The following is a 16,383-nucleotide window of genomic DNA, read 5'->3' on the forward strand; positions in this document are numbered from 1 at the left end:
CAGCCCCCATGACCTGGACTGGGATAAGTGGCAGAAAATGGATGGATGGATAAATAAATAATTCATTGGCTTCCAGTTAAGTTGCACATTCAATACAAAATTCTTCTGTTAACTTTTAAGGCTATCCACAACCTTGCCCCTCCATATCTGTCTGACCTCCTCCATGTTGCCATTCCCTCTCGTACCCTTAGGTCCGCTTCCTCCATCCACTTGACTGTCCCTTTTGTCCATCTTACCACATTCAGTTGCTCTGCTTCCCAGCTTTGGAACTCACTTTCATCTGAGCTTAGAAATATTGAATCGTTTTCACTTTTCAAATCTAAACTTAAAACTCATTTGTTTAAGACTGCTTTTTCTCTTTGATTACAATTGCTCTGTCTGATTTTAAATTTTGTATTTTACTTGTTTATAATCTGTGTTTTATCTATTGTTAGGTGTCCTTGAGTGTTTAGAAAGGTGCCTACAAATAAATAAAAATGTATTATTATAATTACACATACAGCAGTCTTGATTCCCACTTTCACTTCAGAATGTGTAAAATGCAAATGTGTCCCAGAGAAAGAGGCAGGTTAAAATGAAAGTCTGCCCTGACTGTGGCTCCCCATCAACGGAGTTGAGCAGCCACAACCACCTTGTGAAACGAAACTGTGCCACAGCTGTCCAAGAGCCACCACTTTTACTCTGCTAAAGAGATGGAAGTTGCCCGCTGTCTGTAGAAAGCATTTTAATATACTTTTACTCTGTCATGTAAAGCCTAGTGAGACTTAAAATAAATAAAATTTTAAAAATGGGAGCAAAGGTTATGCAAGCAGCTTATTAAAGGCAATCACTCCCTCCCTCCAATAAACTGAACCCATTCAGGTTAGCGGAGAAAACAAACCTAAAATCACAACAATTCCCAAAATGCTCTGGCTTTTAAAGACACACACCTGACCCAAGAAGTGGACACCTCAATATGCAGAAAGCCTGCATTTATCTCAGAAAAAAAGGGGCAAACTACGTTATTGGCCACTTAAATGGAGACACCAAAATCTGCCAATTCTTATCAATGATCAGTTGACAGGCGTGTCACTAGTAGTGAACCAATTTTCATTCATGAGCTTAACACATTAAACCAAATGCAACGACAAGCTTATTAAATATTCAATAAAACACACTAATACACTTTCAGGTTTTAAAGTAAGTACTTTACTGCAGCATATGTAAATCTTAGTCATTAGATAAATAAATTACCAGCTGGACACTAAATATGAAAATATTAAACAATTCAATTTTTAAGTACTTTATAAATAAAAAGAATTTTAAAAAATGTAAACATTAAACAGGGATGGATAGTTCTTACACAAACGTAGAAAAAGTGCAAAAACATGACTTCTCTGTTAAATTAAAGCTCCACAATCGGATCACATATTACTGCCAGAAGTTGTACTCTTTTTGGTAAAAGACTAAACAGTTTTCTGAATCCATCTACCTTCTCTTTAGCTCTGGGGAAACCCTTTGAGCCTCAGATGTAACATAATATTGTCAGATCCTGTACCAATGAGCATCTGAAGACGTCATTGAAGAACATGGCCTCTTCTGGGGTGAAGCAGATCAACTCGTCTCAACCACGTGAGCCTTTTAAATTTCAAACAGACTCGCTCAAATAGAAAAGGCTAATACAAAAATATACAACTGGTGCTCGGCATTTTTTCTCCTTGCTTAAAAAAAAAGAGATGTCCAGTACTGTTGATCACCTTCAAGAAACTTATTCAAACGAGTGGTCTGCACCACCTTATCTTTGAGTCCCAGTATTTTCTCATTCTTCTCTGGTCTTCCATGTTGGGGACTTATTAATCTCCTTTTCAAGTCCCATACATCAGCTATAGATTCTGGCATTGTATTTCTCCACCTCATAAACAACAGTCTAAAAATGCCTTTGTCCATGATCCAATTAGAAACCTAGATACAATAACCTTCAATGAGAGTATTCGGCTGTTAATTTCAAAATATAACACCTTTATAGCAATGCCCCAGCCTTCTAAATCTTCACCCCCTATCCCACCCCCTCCTAAAAAACAGCTATGGCCCATGAGAAACAGAAAACAGCATTGCCATCACAAGTCAAGGCACTGTATGAAAGTATGAAGTCCATCTTTGTCAAATGGCTTCATGTTAGCTTACTCATTCACGTATGGCTTCTGCAAATTTTCTTTAACTGGAATAAGAATGACAGATCAAATCACACCTCTCAATCAGGTTGCAGGCTCAAAGCCAGCTAGCTGCCAGGAACTGCTAAAATGTCATTTGAATTTCTTTTGCCATTGATTTTCCACAGAATATATACGTTGTGTCTTCTTCCCATGTTGCAGTCAGTAAGATATTTCCTGACTACAGCCCAGCCCAGCCCAGCCCTTTACCCCAGAGAATTTCCATAGACAGTTCGATCATAAATGAATGTTCTGGCACTTTATTTTACTGACTTCAATGTCCACTCTCCGGGCTTCTGCAAACACCAGAAATGTAAAGAGTCCAAGTAAATTCAGCACGGACACCAGGGTGAATACTGATGCCCATGACCCTGTTGTGTCTATGAGGTATCCTGAAAAATAGACTAAAACAACACCTGTGGAAATAAACAAAATTAAAATTTACTAAAAACAAATGTGACTCCTTTATCATTAGAAAAAGGCTAAACTTTTAGTAAATCAGACAAAAAAAAAAAAAAAAGAATGATCCTTAATTTTGTTATGGAAATGACCCACAATCTTACATAGATTATCTTTGTTAAAACGTCTTGGCATTAACAGAAGTCTAAATGTCATTGTTCATTCATTTATCTGCTTGTATGTCATAAAAGAACAAACTGAAAAGGTTCAGCACCACTTTAGGTGGGACACTCTTGTCGTACGGCCCTCCAAGTTGGGTGGAGATTGAGTGTGGAGTGTCTTCAGAACACTTCATTGAACTTGGCAGTGTGTGTGTGTGTTTTTCTGACTAAACTGTGCTTTGTTCTTTAAATTTAAAAACAAACTCTTAGGTATTATATACACAGTTACAAATGATACACTTTCATAATATACTTTACTAAACAGTAAGAAATAAAACAAATGTATTGACTGCATATTGAAACTCTAGAAATTAAGTAAATAAATTCTATATACACTGCTTACCATAAATAAGTAGATAACACCTTGACACTCTAGCGCCACATACTGGAGATATTTACTATGACACCAAACACTACATCATGTTTATTCAAAGACAAATATCCATTGTCTCTGAGGTAGCTCTTGTGGGGGGGAAAATGCATTTACTGTACTTAAGTAATTCCCAAATTCTTCCTTTGGGATTAGTTGCGACAGAGAATGCAGGCCTTAACTTTATTAACATGTAATTTTGTGTACTTGTACATGTGGATTCTGCATGTACTTTCTGGTTACTATTTTGTACTTAGAAATATAAGTATGTAGTGTACATCTTCTGAAAAATGTGCCATGCAAGAATGAATTGAATTAAAATGTAATTGCACAAAAGATGTTTTTGTAATGCAATCCCCACCTAAAAAGGACCACTCATCTCATTTTCCAGGTCATTAAATATAAACATGTGTACACATGTGCACCTACGCAAGATTAAGCCCAAAAGGTCAGATTTTACAACACCAAATACAAACAACTGAAATAAATGTATGAACATTTTACCTGACAATGCTCCACCTGTATTCATTACACCTAAAACAAATAAGTAGGACTTATTTATCATAGGTTAAAGTACAGTAAACCCAAATACCTCCATTATCAATAATCATACATTTTTAAAAAAAGTAATCTAACTTTCCCCCGTGGGACATTCAATTTTAAATTTTCTCACCTTCTGACTTCAACCCCTTGAAGAAAGAACAATTGTGAATGGATTTGTTTTGGAAGGACTGGCAATATAATCTCCAAAATAACGACATAGCTAACAAAGACCCAAAAATGTTTGGGTAGTAATTGTTTGAAATTTGAGGATTTTGCATTCTTTAAAGAGGAATCTGCAAAACATTCTATGGTTAGCAATTAGCATAAGCTATCAAATTAGTCTTTGTCAAAAAAAGATGAAGTAAGATTTGTATTAAGAAGCATAACTATCCTCCATTGTACAATAACAAAAATAGCACTGTCAATGTATACTCACTGAGCAAATTAGGACCACTATACTAATCCTGGGTAGGGCCTCCTTTTGGTCTCAAAACACCCTCAATTCTTACTGGAAACATTTCTTTGAGATTTTGGTTCATGTTGATGATTCCATCATGAACAGTAACTTCTGAAGATTTATCAGCATCACACTCATGTTGAGAATCTCCCATTCTACCACATCCCAAAGGTGTTCTGTTGGACTTTGATCTGGTGACTGGGCAGTCCACTGAAGAACACTGAACTCATGGTCATGTTTATGAAACCCGTTTGAGAGGACTTTTACTTTGTGATATAGTGCATTACCATTCTAAAAAGCAGATATTAGGAGATGGGAAAATTGTGGCCACAAAAGAATGTCACAGTGAAAAACATTGTGCAGGGTCAAAGTGTAAAGGGACGATATACTAGTATTAATAGACTAGATTTTAACATTAAATGTACCAGAATGACAAAGATCCAAGTGCCTCTACCATAGGTGTGTTTTTCCATGACAAACAAAAACTTGGCTATGACAACTCTGCTTCTATAACAACGTAGTAGCAGTTAGAAATGTTTTAATAGTACACCTCAATTTTTTAACCTCCAAATTTCTCACTACTACAACTATGCAGTCTCCATCATATGAAACGATGATGTCATGAAACCTAAGCCTAAGCATAATACCTTATTGTTTGGCTCTCATGTGAAACTGAGATGGACCTAGTCAATATAAAAATTCTAATTTCTGTAAGATGTGTGACTGGCAAGTAAAGGATCAGAAAAAGAACAAGACCTTACCATACAAGTATCCAGCGCAGGAAGGTGCCAAATCCTGTACGTTGACAGAAACACCACTGGGGAGTAAAAAAGAAAGGCCAATTCATGCTATAACTTTAGTATCATGCTCTCAATCACAAAAGAAAGTGATGCACCAAAAAAATTACAAACTAGGTTTGAAATGTTTGGAAAATAGCAGCATACAACTTGTTATAAAAGCACTGTAAAATTTCTTATTAAATATATTGAAAGCATTGAAAAAAATCAATTCACAAAAACTTCCTTCATTGGCTGCCTAAAACGGATTAATCATCTAATACAGTTTTAAAAGCCAAAATCTAGTGGCAAATGCAACATAGCACCAGAAACTGTACTTTAAAAACCAATCTTAGAGGCAAAAAAAAATTTCCTTAAATCATTCAGCTGGACCCATCTGACTCTCTAAGTAAGATCGGGGGAGGGGTGATGTTAAAGCGGGTGAGCTCATTCAGTGCTACAGGAACAACGCACGTTGATCTTTTTTCTTCTTTCAGTACATGTGCCTTCCCTGTTTATTTATATATCTCTGCCTGTCTGTCTCCCTATTACGCAGTGCTCGTCTGTCTGAGTGTTATGGATCTTAAAAATAACAGTTATAAGGACAGTTGTTCCTGTTAATTGCAGTTTCAATTGTTAAAAAAATATTTTAAAAGGAGCATCCCACATGAAAATATAACGATCTCATTAACTGACAGTGCATACCAATTTATAAATTTTATGTCCGTTTGAGGTTAAAAAGAAAAAAAAAATAAAGCAACATTTTATCCCTAGCGGGGAATCGAACTCAGGTCTTAGAGGGGGCATAGCTGTTGTGCTCTAAGAGGCAAATCTTAACGCGCTACGCCACGGAGGCTGTTGTATTCTCCTTGAAGCTTTTGTGAAAGTGTTTATTTGATCTTTGGAACTCGGGCTTTACACATTCTATAGTTTATGCCTACTACATTTTGTAACATTTATTACTAAAATATGACAAAGTTTCTGTTTTAACAATGTGTTTACACAGATTACTTTAGAATAATGATCTCTTATTTCCACTGTAAAACTCCACTTCACTCCCACATAATCAATCAAGGCGTGAGCTGGGAAAAGTTCGCTCACGTTCTAAGTCGGTGGGGGGATGGAATAGCCGGCTGCTGGCAGCTTGTCTTTTATCAGCACATTTAGAGGACAAAGGATGCTGGCGGAGAGGTGTGAACGGATTTAAGAAGCGATTTAAGGTGGGCCGGATATACGAGTTTTTTCGTAGGCTCTGGTAATTCTAGTGTTAAAGGACTGCTTCCAGCAACGTTTTAACCTCATCTTCTTTTAAAGGATTGTTTTTGTTCTATTTATTGATTTTTAAACCTCCACGTTTGTTTTAATGGATTATTTATTTAATGACTCTTTTGGGAAGCACTGCACTTATTTATTTGGACTTTGTTTTGTTTTTGTTTTGTTGCGGTTTTTAAATAAAAGCACTTTGCACTTTTATACACCATCCCCTTGCTCCATTGTTATTGCCTCACTGTCTAGCTCATCGATAACATTACCGACGTTGTAGGGTTCAAGGGCTCCCGGACAGCAGATGGGAGCATGGAGCCGAACCCGCATTGTCACATGGGGATGTAACAGTTAGTGGATGGTAGTTAATAAATGAGCTATTGTTGGACAAGACTACTGACCAATGAATGAGGGAGCAGGGTGGTCTTCAATTCAAAAGCTCATTTTTGTTTCAACCCATTTTGCTATTTTCCCCCCACAAGAGGATTTTCTGGAAAATAATTACAAATATTTTTTGCAAAAATACATATTTTTGCACATTGTGTACACGACTGGATACCCAACATAGATTATGCAACATGAGTTCTCCACATTTTTTCATATTGTTTGCTCTTGTTCTGCATTGATCTTCATTAATGCCTACTAATTTGTACATTTGTTACCTTTATTTTCTATAAAAACATGATTACATTTTTCTTAGCCATAGCTACAAACACTGGGTACATGAAAGACATGTAAATTATAATTTCTGTGTGGAGTATTCCATTAACCATTGTTCTTATTTGTTTATCCGGCAATCACTCATCTAACACAACTTCAAAAACTGTTGTAACAAATTCTCCATCCTGCTTATTCCAAAAATGCTGTCACATGAGGTCAGAGCCTATCTGCGTAGCATCAGAAGCAATTCAGACACTAGCACTAGACAGAACTGTAGTCCACTGCAGGGACCACTCACATGAGCACTCACACAATGTCAATTAGTCCAACATTCAGATTTTTTGTGCTGTGAAAGAAAAACTGGAGTATTACAGGAAATTGCACATAGAAATGAGAAGAACATGTAAACATTACACAGACAAACACAAAGTGTGAAACTCAAATGCTGGGTGGTGGATTTGTAAAGCCAGCAGTCTTCACTACTGTGCCACAATGTTACCTCCGTTAAAAACATTCACTCTTATTAAAAACTTCAAAAGAAATATTTAACATGACTTCTGAGGTAAACAGCAAAAAAAAAAAAAGTTTTAAACTTACCTGTGACTAAAGGTCTGCAGCCCCATAGTTGCAGCTACTAAAGTGATGGCCATGGAAAATGTTGTTGTCCGACACAATAGGAGTGTAAAAAAGCTAGACACCCCCATGGCAAAAAACTACAAAAAGAAGGAGAATTATATTTCACAAAAGGCCAGTAAAACACAGACATTCTAATTACTTTGTGCACAATAAAATAAAAAAAGGCACAACTGTGCTGAAAAAAATATTTTGTAACAGACGTTTTTCTGTGATTGAAGTACCAGTACACATCTTCATTACATTAGGGGAAAGTATTAGCATTTGTAGTGAAGCCAAGTTGCAAACATTAAAGAAACAAAGAAAACTACTCTCTTTTTGTGTTCCAATTAGAACTGGACAGCAAAAAGGGGGGGGGGGAAAAAAAAAAAACAACAACTAACCTGCATTAGCTTTCTCACAGCAGCGATGTCAAACCCTGCAGGACAGAATGGCAACTACGTTTTAATAACCAGCAGCTTTACATTGTTACTACAGTTAAAAGCCATGCTTGTCTTTACAACACTGGAAATTCTGGTCATTAATATGGCTGCAAAGTTTCATTTCAGATGTGACCCACAGACATTAATACAATACTATTTTATTAACTGTGCTCAAAAACTCGTTCATCTAAGGTGTTACACAAGTAGGAAAAGGACTCTAAGAAAGTTGGGAGAGTATCTGAATTCTCCTTTCAAAAGACCATCCATTCTGAAGTGATAGAGAGGTATGTCTATTTTTCTATTGTGTTTTTAATTACTACTGATTTTATATTTAAGTAGGGTTATCAAGACAAATAAATAATGCTTACCATACTGGCAGAAAATTGGGGCTTGATTGTTAGGATTAGTAAAAAGTAATAAAATATCATTTTCAGCTAAGCAAAAGTTGGTTTATTTACCAAGAGTCCATCTCCAATCTGTGCAACTTTAGAAATTAGGCAGAAACAAGAGAAAAAGAACAGGACTCAAAACATCAGACAGCTGCATATCTGGGGCCTCATGTATAACACCGTGTGTAGAACTCACACTATAACATGGCGTAAGCACAAAAGCGGAAATGTGCGTACGCACAGAAAAATCCAGATGCAGGAATCTGTGCGCATGCAAACTTTCACGTTCTTCCACTACATAAATCCCGATCAGCGTTAAAAGTAACGCACGTGCACGCGCCTTCTGTCCCGCCCCAACTCCTCCCAGAATTACGCCTCTTTGAATATGCAAATCGATATAAATAGCCTTCTGTGAAAAGCACGGGGGAAAATATAAGAATTTCAGCGAATACCAAGTGGAGGCAAAGGAAAAACGTACTATTTGTTGGTTTAAACAGTGGTATAATCAACAAAAGGAAGTTGATTGAGTGACAGAGTGTCGGAGAAACTCGAAAGCTCAAGTTCACAAAGTCGCACAGTGCCCGAAATAAAAAAGAAGTCACATATCAAAGTCGGCGTGAAAAGGCGACTCGTAGCCCACCGTCTGAGTGTCATATGAAAGCTTATTAGGGTACAGAGTGGGAAAAAAGCACGAAATGTCAACTTTAATCTTGAAATTTCCACTTTAATCACGTAGTTTATTTTGTCATTAAAGTAGAACATCATAAACTTCATCTTAAAATCGTTTATTTTACTAGTTCTCAAGTAGCACGTTAAATGCTTTGTTCTGTATTTGATCTTCTATGTGCTGTGTGTGTGTGAATCACTACGTGCTTCCGTTCTTTCTCTTTCTCCGATAGGACACAGAATCCATTGCATTTGTGATATTACAGCTCTCTGAATAATTAAAATACCGAGATGTATACGTGATATCTTTTTCATGATGATAGGAATGAAAGCATGTTATTAAACATGGGAACACGGTGGCGCAGTGATTGTTCATATCTCACGCAAGAGGCTTGCTGCGCCATGTGCGACCTTCGATGAAATAATTTATTACAGAAGTACTGTCTCTTTCAAACATACTAACCTCCAATTCCTGTCCTTACTTTTCTTTCTCCAAATACCCAATCGCCACACAATCAGCTCTGTAGACGTTAAGCCATCTGTAAGCTTAGAACGACGATTCTTCAAAATGTTTAAGAAACATTGAAATATCTTCGTAGTACATGTTTAATTATTCTATCCATCTATCCTTCTAGTGTCGTGCCAGCCCCAGGAAGAATACAGTGCGAGGCAGGAACAATCTGTGAACAGAGCGCCAGCACCTTGCTAGTGCCCTCACATGTTTAATTATTAACAATACAGATTATTTAAATAAAGTTAAAGTTTTATCTGTATACTATAAGCAACATATTTTGCTGCATTTCATCTTAAAAATGATATCGTCATCATACGCGCTTTATAAAGTGGCGCAGGTTGTGCAATATTATAACTGTAGTGAAAGTTTACAGTGGGGTACCGGTAATTGTACTTATAAGTACAAACAGTTCTACAAGGAGCACTTGATGGACTGATTGAGTGCGTTTATAGTTCTTGGGATGAAACTGTTTCTGAAACGCGAGGCCCGTACAGGAATGGCTTTGACGCGTTTTGCCGTGGTTGAGGTAGTGTGTGCTTGAAACTGTATACCAATAATTCTCTTTCCGATCAGCTGCTGCTGTGATTCCCCACTCAGATACAGTGATATAAATAATCTGAGTGGTGCAGTGAGAGTAATATGGAAAAAGATGATCCGCTGTGGCAACCCTTAACGGAAGCAGCTGAAAGAAGAAGACGATGCAGTGAGCGTAACAACGCTAAAGCAGTTATGGTATTTGGAATACTATGGCTATTCCTTGGACCATTATATTGCTACAGGTTAATTACAATCAGATGCATTACACTAATAAACAATATGTAGTTAATTTCAGTGTATTTATGAAGCCGCGTCAGGAATGTGGGTCTAAGAAAGAAAGGGTGACCACACAGGAACAGTAGCACTGCTTTGACGCTGGGTGCCGCCAGTCTGCAAAACGGAGAAATTGAGTACGCCAGGGCATGAGGTACCGTGGAAATGTGCGTGGCTTTACGCCAAGTTTAGGTTTTATACATCACGATTTGAGCGTGGAAACGTTCGTACGCAACATTTCTGTGCGTACGCACCATTTATACATGAGGCCCCTGGTCTTTTTTTAAATTACGCAATTATTTAAAAAAAATCAAAAACAGCTGTATACTGTTTTGGAAAAGCAAAATAGCCTTGAGGTAGATAAACCAACTTCTCTAGCTCACAGTGGTGTCATTAGCAAAGTCAAAAATAAATAAAATGAGAGTGGACAGCCAATTCAATTTAAGGCTGATTCAGCCCTGACTTATCGCTATACATCATAAGGCCATGGTTAGGCACTAAAAGCTTAACCACACCTTCAACTTGAGGCTTTTTGATCTGGAATATGAAGCACTGTTTGCTATATTCAAAATCCCAAAGCCCAGATTAAACACAGATTTAAATGCTAAATTACAGATGGATAAAAAAAATCTCTTTCTACCCAGACTAATAAGGTGATCCGACAAGTAGCCACCGAAGAGGGACGATGGAATTGCAACAAGCCAAGGGACAACATTGAACACCCAGCCCTGTGAAGAAAACAAAACAGCACTTAATCATTAGGAGTGGAAAACTTAATTTGGCAAAGAGGTCAAAAACCTAGCAGAATTATAGCAGCTTAGAAATACTCTGTTGTCTTGACTGCTCATGGTCAGGTGTTGGATAACTGCAGAGTTAGCTACTAGGGGAACCTGTTGAAACATTCATCCATCCATCTACTTTTGAGCCTAGTGATCCAGTCTAGGGTTAAAAGAGAGCTGGAACTAAAACCTGGACAGGGCTTCAGCCCACTATACACATACATACTGTACATCTTTCTTCAGTCATATAAGGAAACTGAACCAAACATTCATGTCTTTTGGGAAGTGCAAATAAAATCAAAACACCTGGAGGAATTGTTATATAGAAACTCTGGACATCAGAGGCAGGGCTTGTATTTTAGTGGAGGATTAAAAGGGCACCACCCATTTGGATAGGATTTTAATGGCACACAAGGCCTGCTACGACAGCAGATTTAACAGGGATGCAGAAATCCAGCTTCACCTTCCCCCAACCTATATATCAGAATGAATTGCTACACTCATACAGCTCATACAAACACTTCAGAATGCAGCCTTTGCACCTTATCTGATAATTTGACCACTCCCAGACCAAGTTACATAGCAGAGACATCTCGTACGGTTACCAGCTGGACACCCAAGTTTGAACAAAGAGCTATAATTCTACAAGCTGCAACCTTGATGGACAAAACACCACGTCTATGACCAGGCACTGGTTTTGTAACTGAAAGGGTCTATAGTCCAATCACTAGAGGTTACTCCTACCTTTAAAACTATCTGTATTCATCTCCACTCTCTCTCTCTCTCTGAAACCTAAAAGCTGATGAACTGCTCTCGTTAGGGAGCTGAAACTCCCCTTCTCTTTGGGGAGTCAAAAAGCAGGCAATGCACGCTCTCTTGGAACTGGACACCGAGAACTAGCTCTAAGTCTCACTCTGCCACGCTAAGCTCTGTGCCAGTGACTTAGTCAAAGAAGCAGCTATTACTTCTAGAAGAGAACTTCTGAGCCTAAACTCTTGTGTCTGAAAGACTAATGCTTTTCCCCTATGAAGATGCACAGGACAAAGCAAAGAGCCTGGAAGAGAGCTGAGAAAACCTGTATCACATTACATGCTGGACAAAGGACAGCATAGCAAAAGCAAAGTGCACTTCAATGCAAGAAAAGTCCTCCACTTGAACCTGGAGTAATAACAGCAACAATTCCACACAACACTGATCATCATCATCTTTAAAGGCTTGATATCGCAAGGCTTCAGTTACCTTGATATATCTAATGACCATAAACCCCCTCCTACAGGGAAAGGCAAAGTAAATAAACCAAGGACTTTACTAAATTATTTAAATGCTTACAATGCCAAAGGCAAAACTGAGGATTAATTAATGGAGCTAAAATCTCTTTCCTATAAAGGGTTGATAAAGAATAAAAACAAACAAGTGATAACTTTACTTTTCAAAGCCTTTTCTGCTTTTATAAGTTTAATAAACCTCCTGGCATGGCAAGAAATCTTTGCTTCCATTTGGGAGACAGGCATCATCCCAACTGTCTGGAAAACAGGACTTGTCTTCCCTATCTGTAAAGGGTTTGGGGGCACCTGGATTGTGGCAACTGCAGGGGCATAACACTGCTCTCTGTGCCGGGTAAGGTCCTTGCTAGGGTCATCCTCAATAGGATCCGTGATCACTTGCTCACCTACCAGTGACCAGAGCAGTCTGGTTTTACGCTTAAGAAGTCTACCATCGACCACATCCTGGCATTGAGGGCTCTCATCAAGTGCCAGCGCAAATATCAGCAGAGTTTTTTTGTAGCCTTTCTCAATTTTCATAAAGCGTTTGACTCAGTTGATTGAGCTGCCCTGTGGGGACATCCAGAGACTTTGTGGGATTCTCCCGTACCCCCCCCCCCCCCCAAGTTGCTCAATATCATGGCTAGCCTGTATACTGGTACTGTGAGGGCTAGGGAGAACCTTTTTAAAATGACCTCTTGAGCATAGCCGGTGTGTCTGTCTGCAGGGGGACTGTTTGGGTTCATGTGATCACTGGAAAGGGTTGTGTGGCACTCGCAATATCTCTGCAAAAGGACAAATGTCCAAGTCTTTAGAGTCCTGGTGCTTCCTATATGGTTGCAAGATATGAATACTATCCAGTGACCCGAGACGAACACTGGGTTCTTTCACTACTCTGTCTCTTTGGAGAATCTTTGGGTACTGCTGGTTTGACTGTGTCCATAGAGTGGTTGCTCACTGAGTCCAGCACGAGGCACATTACCTGCACTGTCAGGGAGCATCGGTTACAGCACTATGGCCATGTGGCGTAATTTCCCCAAGGGTGATCCGATTCACAGGATCCTCATTGTTGAGGACCCAAGTGGCTGGACCAGCCAAGGGGACACCCACGCAACACCTGGCTGTGGCAGATAGATGGTCATTTCCGGAGGATGGGACTGAACCGCAGGTTTGCCTGGGGGTTGCCAACCAGGCTCAAGAGCCGTTTCGTCATGAGGTGGGTGCAAATCTTACAACACTAAATATTTCAAATGTGTAGACAAATGTGTGCAAGGTTATCATCCCATCTAAGGTTGGATCCTATCTTGCACCCAGACTAACCAGGATAGGCACCGACTCCCAGTGACTCTGAACTGGAAATACTGGTCACAAAATGGAGGGTTAGATGTACAGACTGTGTTCATAACAACCCAAAAATAAACGTGCATACTTTTATTGCAGCTGTGTATGTGAATGTATTAGAAAGCAAATACACTCCCCACTCACTTATCTGACAGTTAATTGGTCACATCATAGTAATTTCAAAAGCATGCATGAATCATCTAGTTGTATTTCTCAACTTATTATATAGTGACAAAAGTGGCATAAATGAAAAGCCTTTTTTGCCTTAAAAGTGCAGCAGAGCTTTCTCAGTTTATTAAAAATCAATTTTTAAATATATTTTTAAATAAAAGGAGGGCTACCCAGAGTGCACAGAAATTCTGGACATGCAAGTAGCATAGTCGTACTGTAGCTGGACGCTGGGAGCCGAGTAAGAGAGCTCAGCTGATGTCACCAGGAAGCACTAATTGTTCGGCCAAACTGGGAGCCTCCTTTACCTCAGGCTGATAAGACACTACCTTTGAGAGCTATTGTAATCCAGACATTGTGGGTGTGCAGCTGGTAGTTACAGTTCAGTACAAATCTGCAAAGAGATGGTTCATGATGGGATTCCACGCCATGCCTCATACTTTCTCATAATTTGTGAAGCTATTTTGTAGTTAAATAAGAATGGGCCATACTTTGGGACCAGATAAAATTTTAAAAACCTCTATAAACTAACATAAGAAATATAACAAAGTCTTACAGATTAAACAGGACAATGGAAAACAAACACCTTCAAAATGAACATCAAATGCATCCCTTTGAGCCAAATATAATGTATAACTTCTGAATTTCAATCTCATTTGGGTGCTTTAGTTCTAAAGATTACAAAGCTGTTGCCCACTGAGCAGGAGAAAAAAAGACAATGCCTGAATTCTTTTATTCAAGAAACAGCACATTTACAGTAACTGCTGGATTTGTCGCCCTCTAGTGGCCTTCCTTTTTCAGCATACAGAAGGTAGGAATCATATAAAATGTGAGCCATAACATCCCTTCCCCTCCATTTTCTGAACTCACTTTTTCCTACTACCTGATAGTAACAGCATCATGCACAAGGCACAGACCAAACTTTAAGCATAACACTAATTCACCACTGAATCCCCACTCACTTATCCTGGGTCAGTTTAGCAGTGGCAATTGGCCTAACAAGTATCTTTGAAATGTGAGAGAAAGCTGAAATGTGTAGGAAACCTGAAGAGATGAGGACATGCGAGCTCCATCCATAAACGGACTTGACTGGGAAGTGAACCCAGGTCCCTAGACCCATGAAACAACAGCCATGCAAGTACCATGAAAAAATGTAATGCTTACATAAGGGATTGATGCACCTCTAAACAGAATTTCAAATGACCTTAGAAAAACATTTAAAAAAAGACATTAGCTGTAAAATAAAATAAAAAAAATTGCTTTGCAGGTTTTCATTCTGTTCTATACTTTAAAATGTAATATATTACTATGTAGTGACACCCAGTGGTACATTTTAGCAATAACTCCAAATAACCAAACTAATATTCCTAAATCTGTCCAATTAATTTTGGCTCACATCCTGGCCATTGTTCATTTGTATCAAGTCCTCCCAGCTTTAACCTCAGCTCAATATTACTATCGTGTTACGTCTTCAGATTCCATACTACTTAAAACTGCTGCCGCCCTGTGCAGAGATAGATAGAGATATATAGTGCCTTTCATATCTATCTAATAGATAAGAAAGTCATTATAAGACAGACAGATAGATACTTTATTAATCCCAAGGGCAAATTCACATACTCCAGCAGCAGTATACGGATAAAAAAAAAAAAAAAAAAAACACATCACAAGGCATCAGTCCACTGCAGGTCACATACACAAACTGACATTGACACAAGCTCAATTTAGAAGATCTTTGGTGATATGAGGAGACAGCTAGACCTCTTAAGAAAAACCCCACACAGACAACCACCAGACATGGGATTGGAACTCAGGAAGTTTGATCCACGAGGCAGCAGTGTAGATGTTCTGTGTGTCAGTTGCTAGAAACAAAGTATTGGGTTGCTGCACCACCTTGTCACCCGTACTTTCCAAGATCACCCCCTCAGATTCATTAATGTGAATGAAACAAAAAATATTAATGAGTTACTGGAGTCAGTTTTGACAACATTTGACACAAGACAAGAATCAAACAACCAACCCATTGAGAGTGCTCACTGAACCACAACTTTGACAAATTTGAAATTGTTCGAATGACAAAAATAAAACTTCTAATTCTTCTAATATAAATCACACTACAAGAAAAAAATATCACTTCCCAGTGACCAAAAAACAGCATACTATATGCATACTTACTAAAAAGTTTCAAAACTTCATAATGGAATAAATTAATAAAATTGGCTATGGAACAAACTCAAATTCACTTGCACAAAGACACCTGCATCTTATCTAATTATACCGATGTGGAATGGAACAGTAATTCCTGCTGATGCCTCAATCGTGTAATAACAGGTTTCCACGCAGTAAAACTTAAAGATCATCAAATCATCTGTTTTACAGACATGTCAGCATTTTAAGTTTCAATTACTAAATGTAAAATTACTGCTTAATGGAGTAATATTTTAAGCAATACAAAAAATAATTAGAATAAAAAATATAATTGTTATTTTTGGAAGTAAATCTTGTAATGTAGAAAAGCAGC

General features: G+C 38.2%; 1 protein-coding gene across 2 annotated transcripts in view; it reads right to left on the bottom strand.

Annotated features, from left to right (window-relative positions):
- Nucleotides 1-1,189: 1,189 nt before the first annotated feature.
- The window catches only part of LOC114659305 (solute carrier family 17 member 9-like), a 55,751-nt gene continuing 40,557 nt past the window's right edge, over nt 1,190-16,383 (bottom strand). The window contains exons 8-13 of one of the 2 annotated variants that reach the window (XM_028811722.2): nt 10,953-11,040; nt 7,895-7,929; nt 7,476-7,591; nt 4,941-4,996; nt 3,684-3,713; nt 1,190-2,605 (exon numbers count right to left, since the gene is read on the bottom strand). In XM_028811722.2, coding sequence (XP_028667555.1) covers nt 2,427-2,605; nt 3,684-3,713; nt 4,941-4,996; nt 7,476-7,591; nt 7,895-7,929; nt 10,953-11,040 — 504 coding nt within the window. In that variant the 3' untranslated portion in view covers nt 1,190-2,426. The remainder of the gene's footprint in view (nt 2,606-3,683; nt 3,714-4,940; nt 4,997-7,475; nt 7,592-7,894; nt 7,930-10,952; nt 11,041-16,383) is intronic. The other variant, XM_028811723.2, reaches the window with a different exon arrangement.

Source organism: Erpetoichthys calabaricus, chromosome 10 (genome assembly GCF_900747795.2).
Source record: "Erpetoichthys calabaricus chromosome 10, fErpCal1.3, whole genome shotgun sequence".
NCBI classification, from domain to species: Eukaryota; Metazoa; Chordata; class Cladistia; order Polypteriformes; family Polypteridae; genus Erpetoichthys; species Erpetoichthys calabaricus.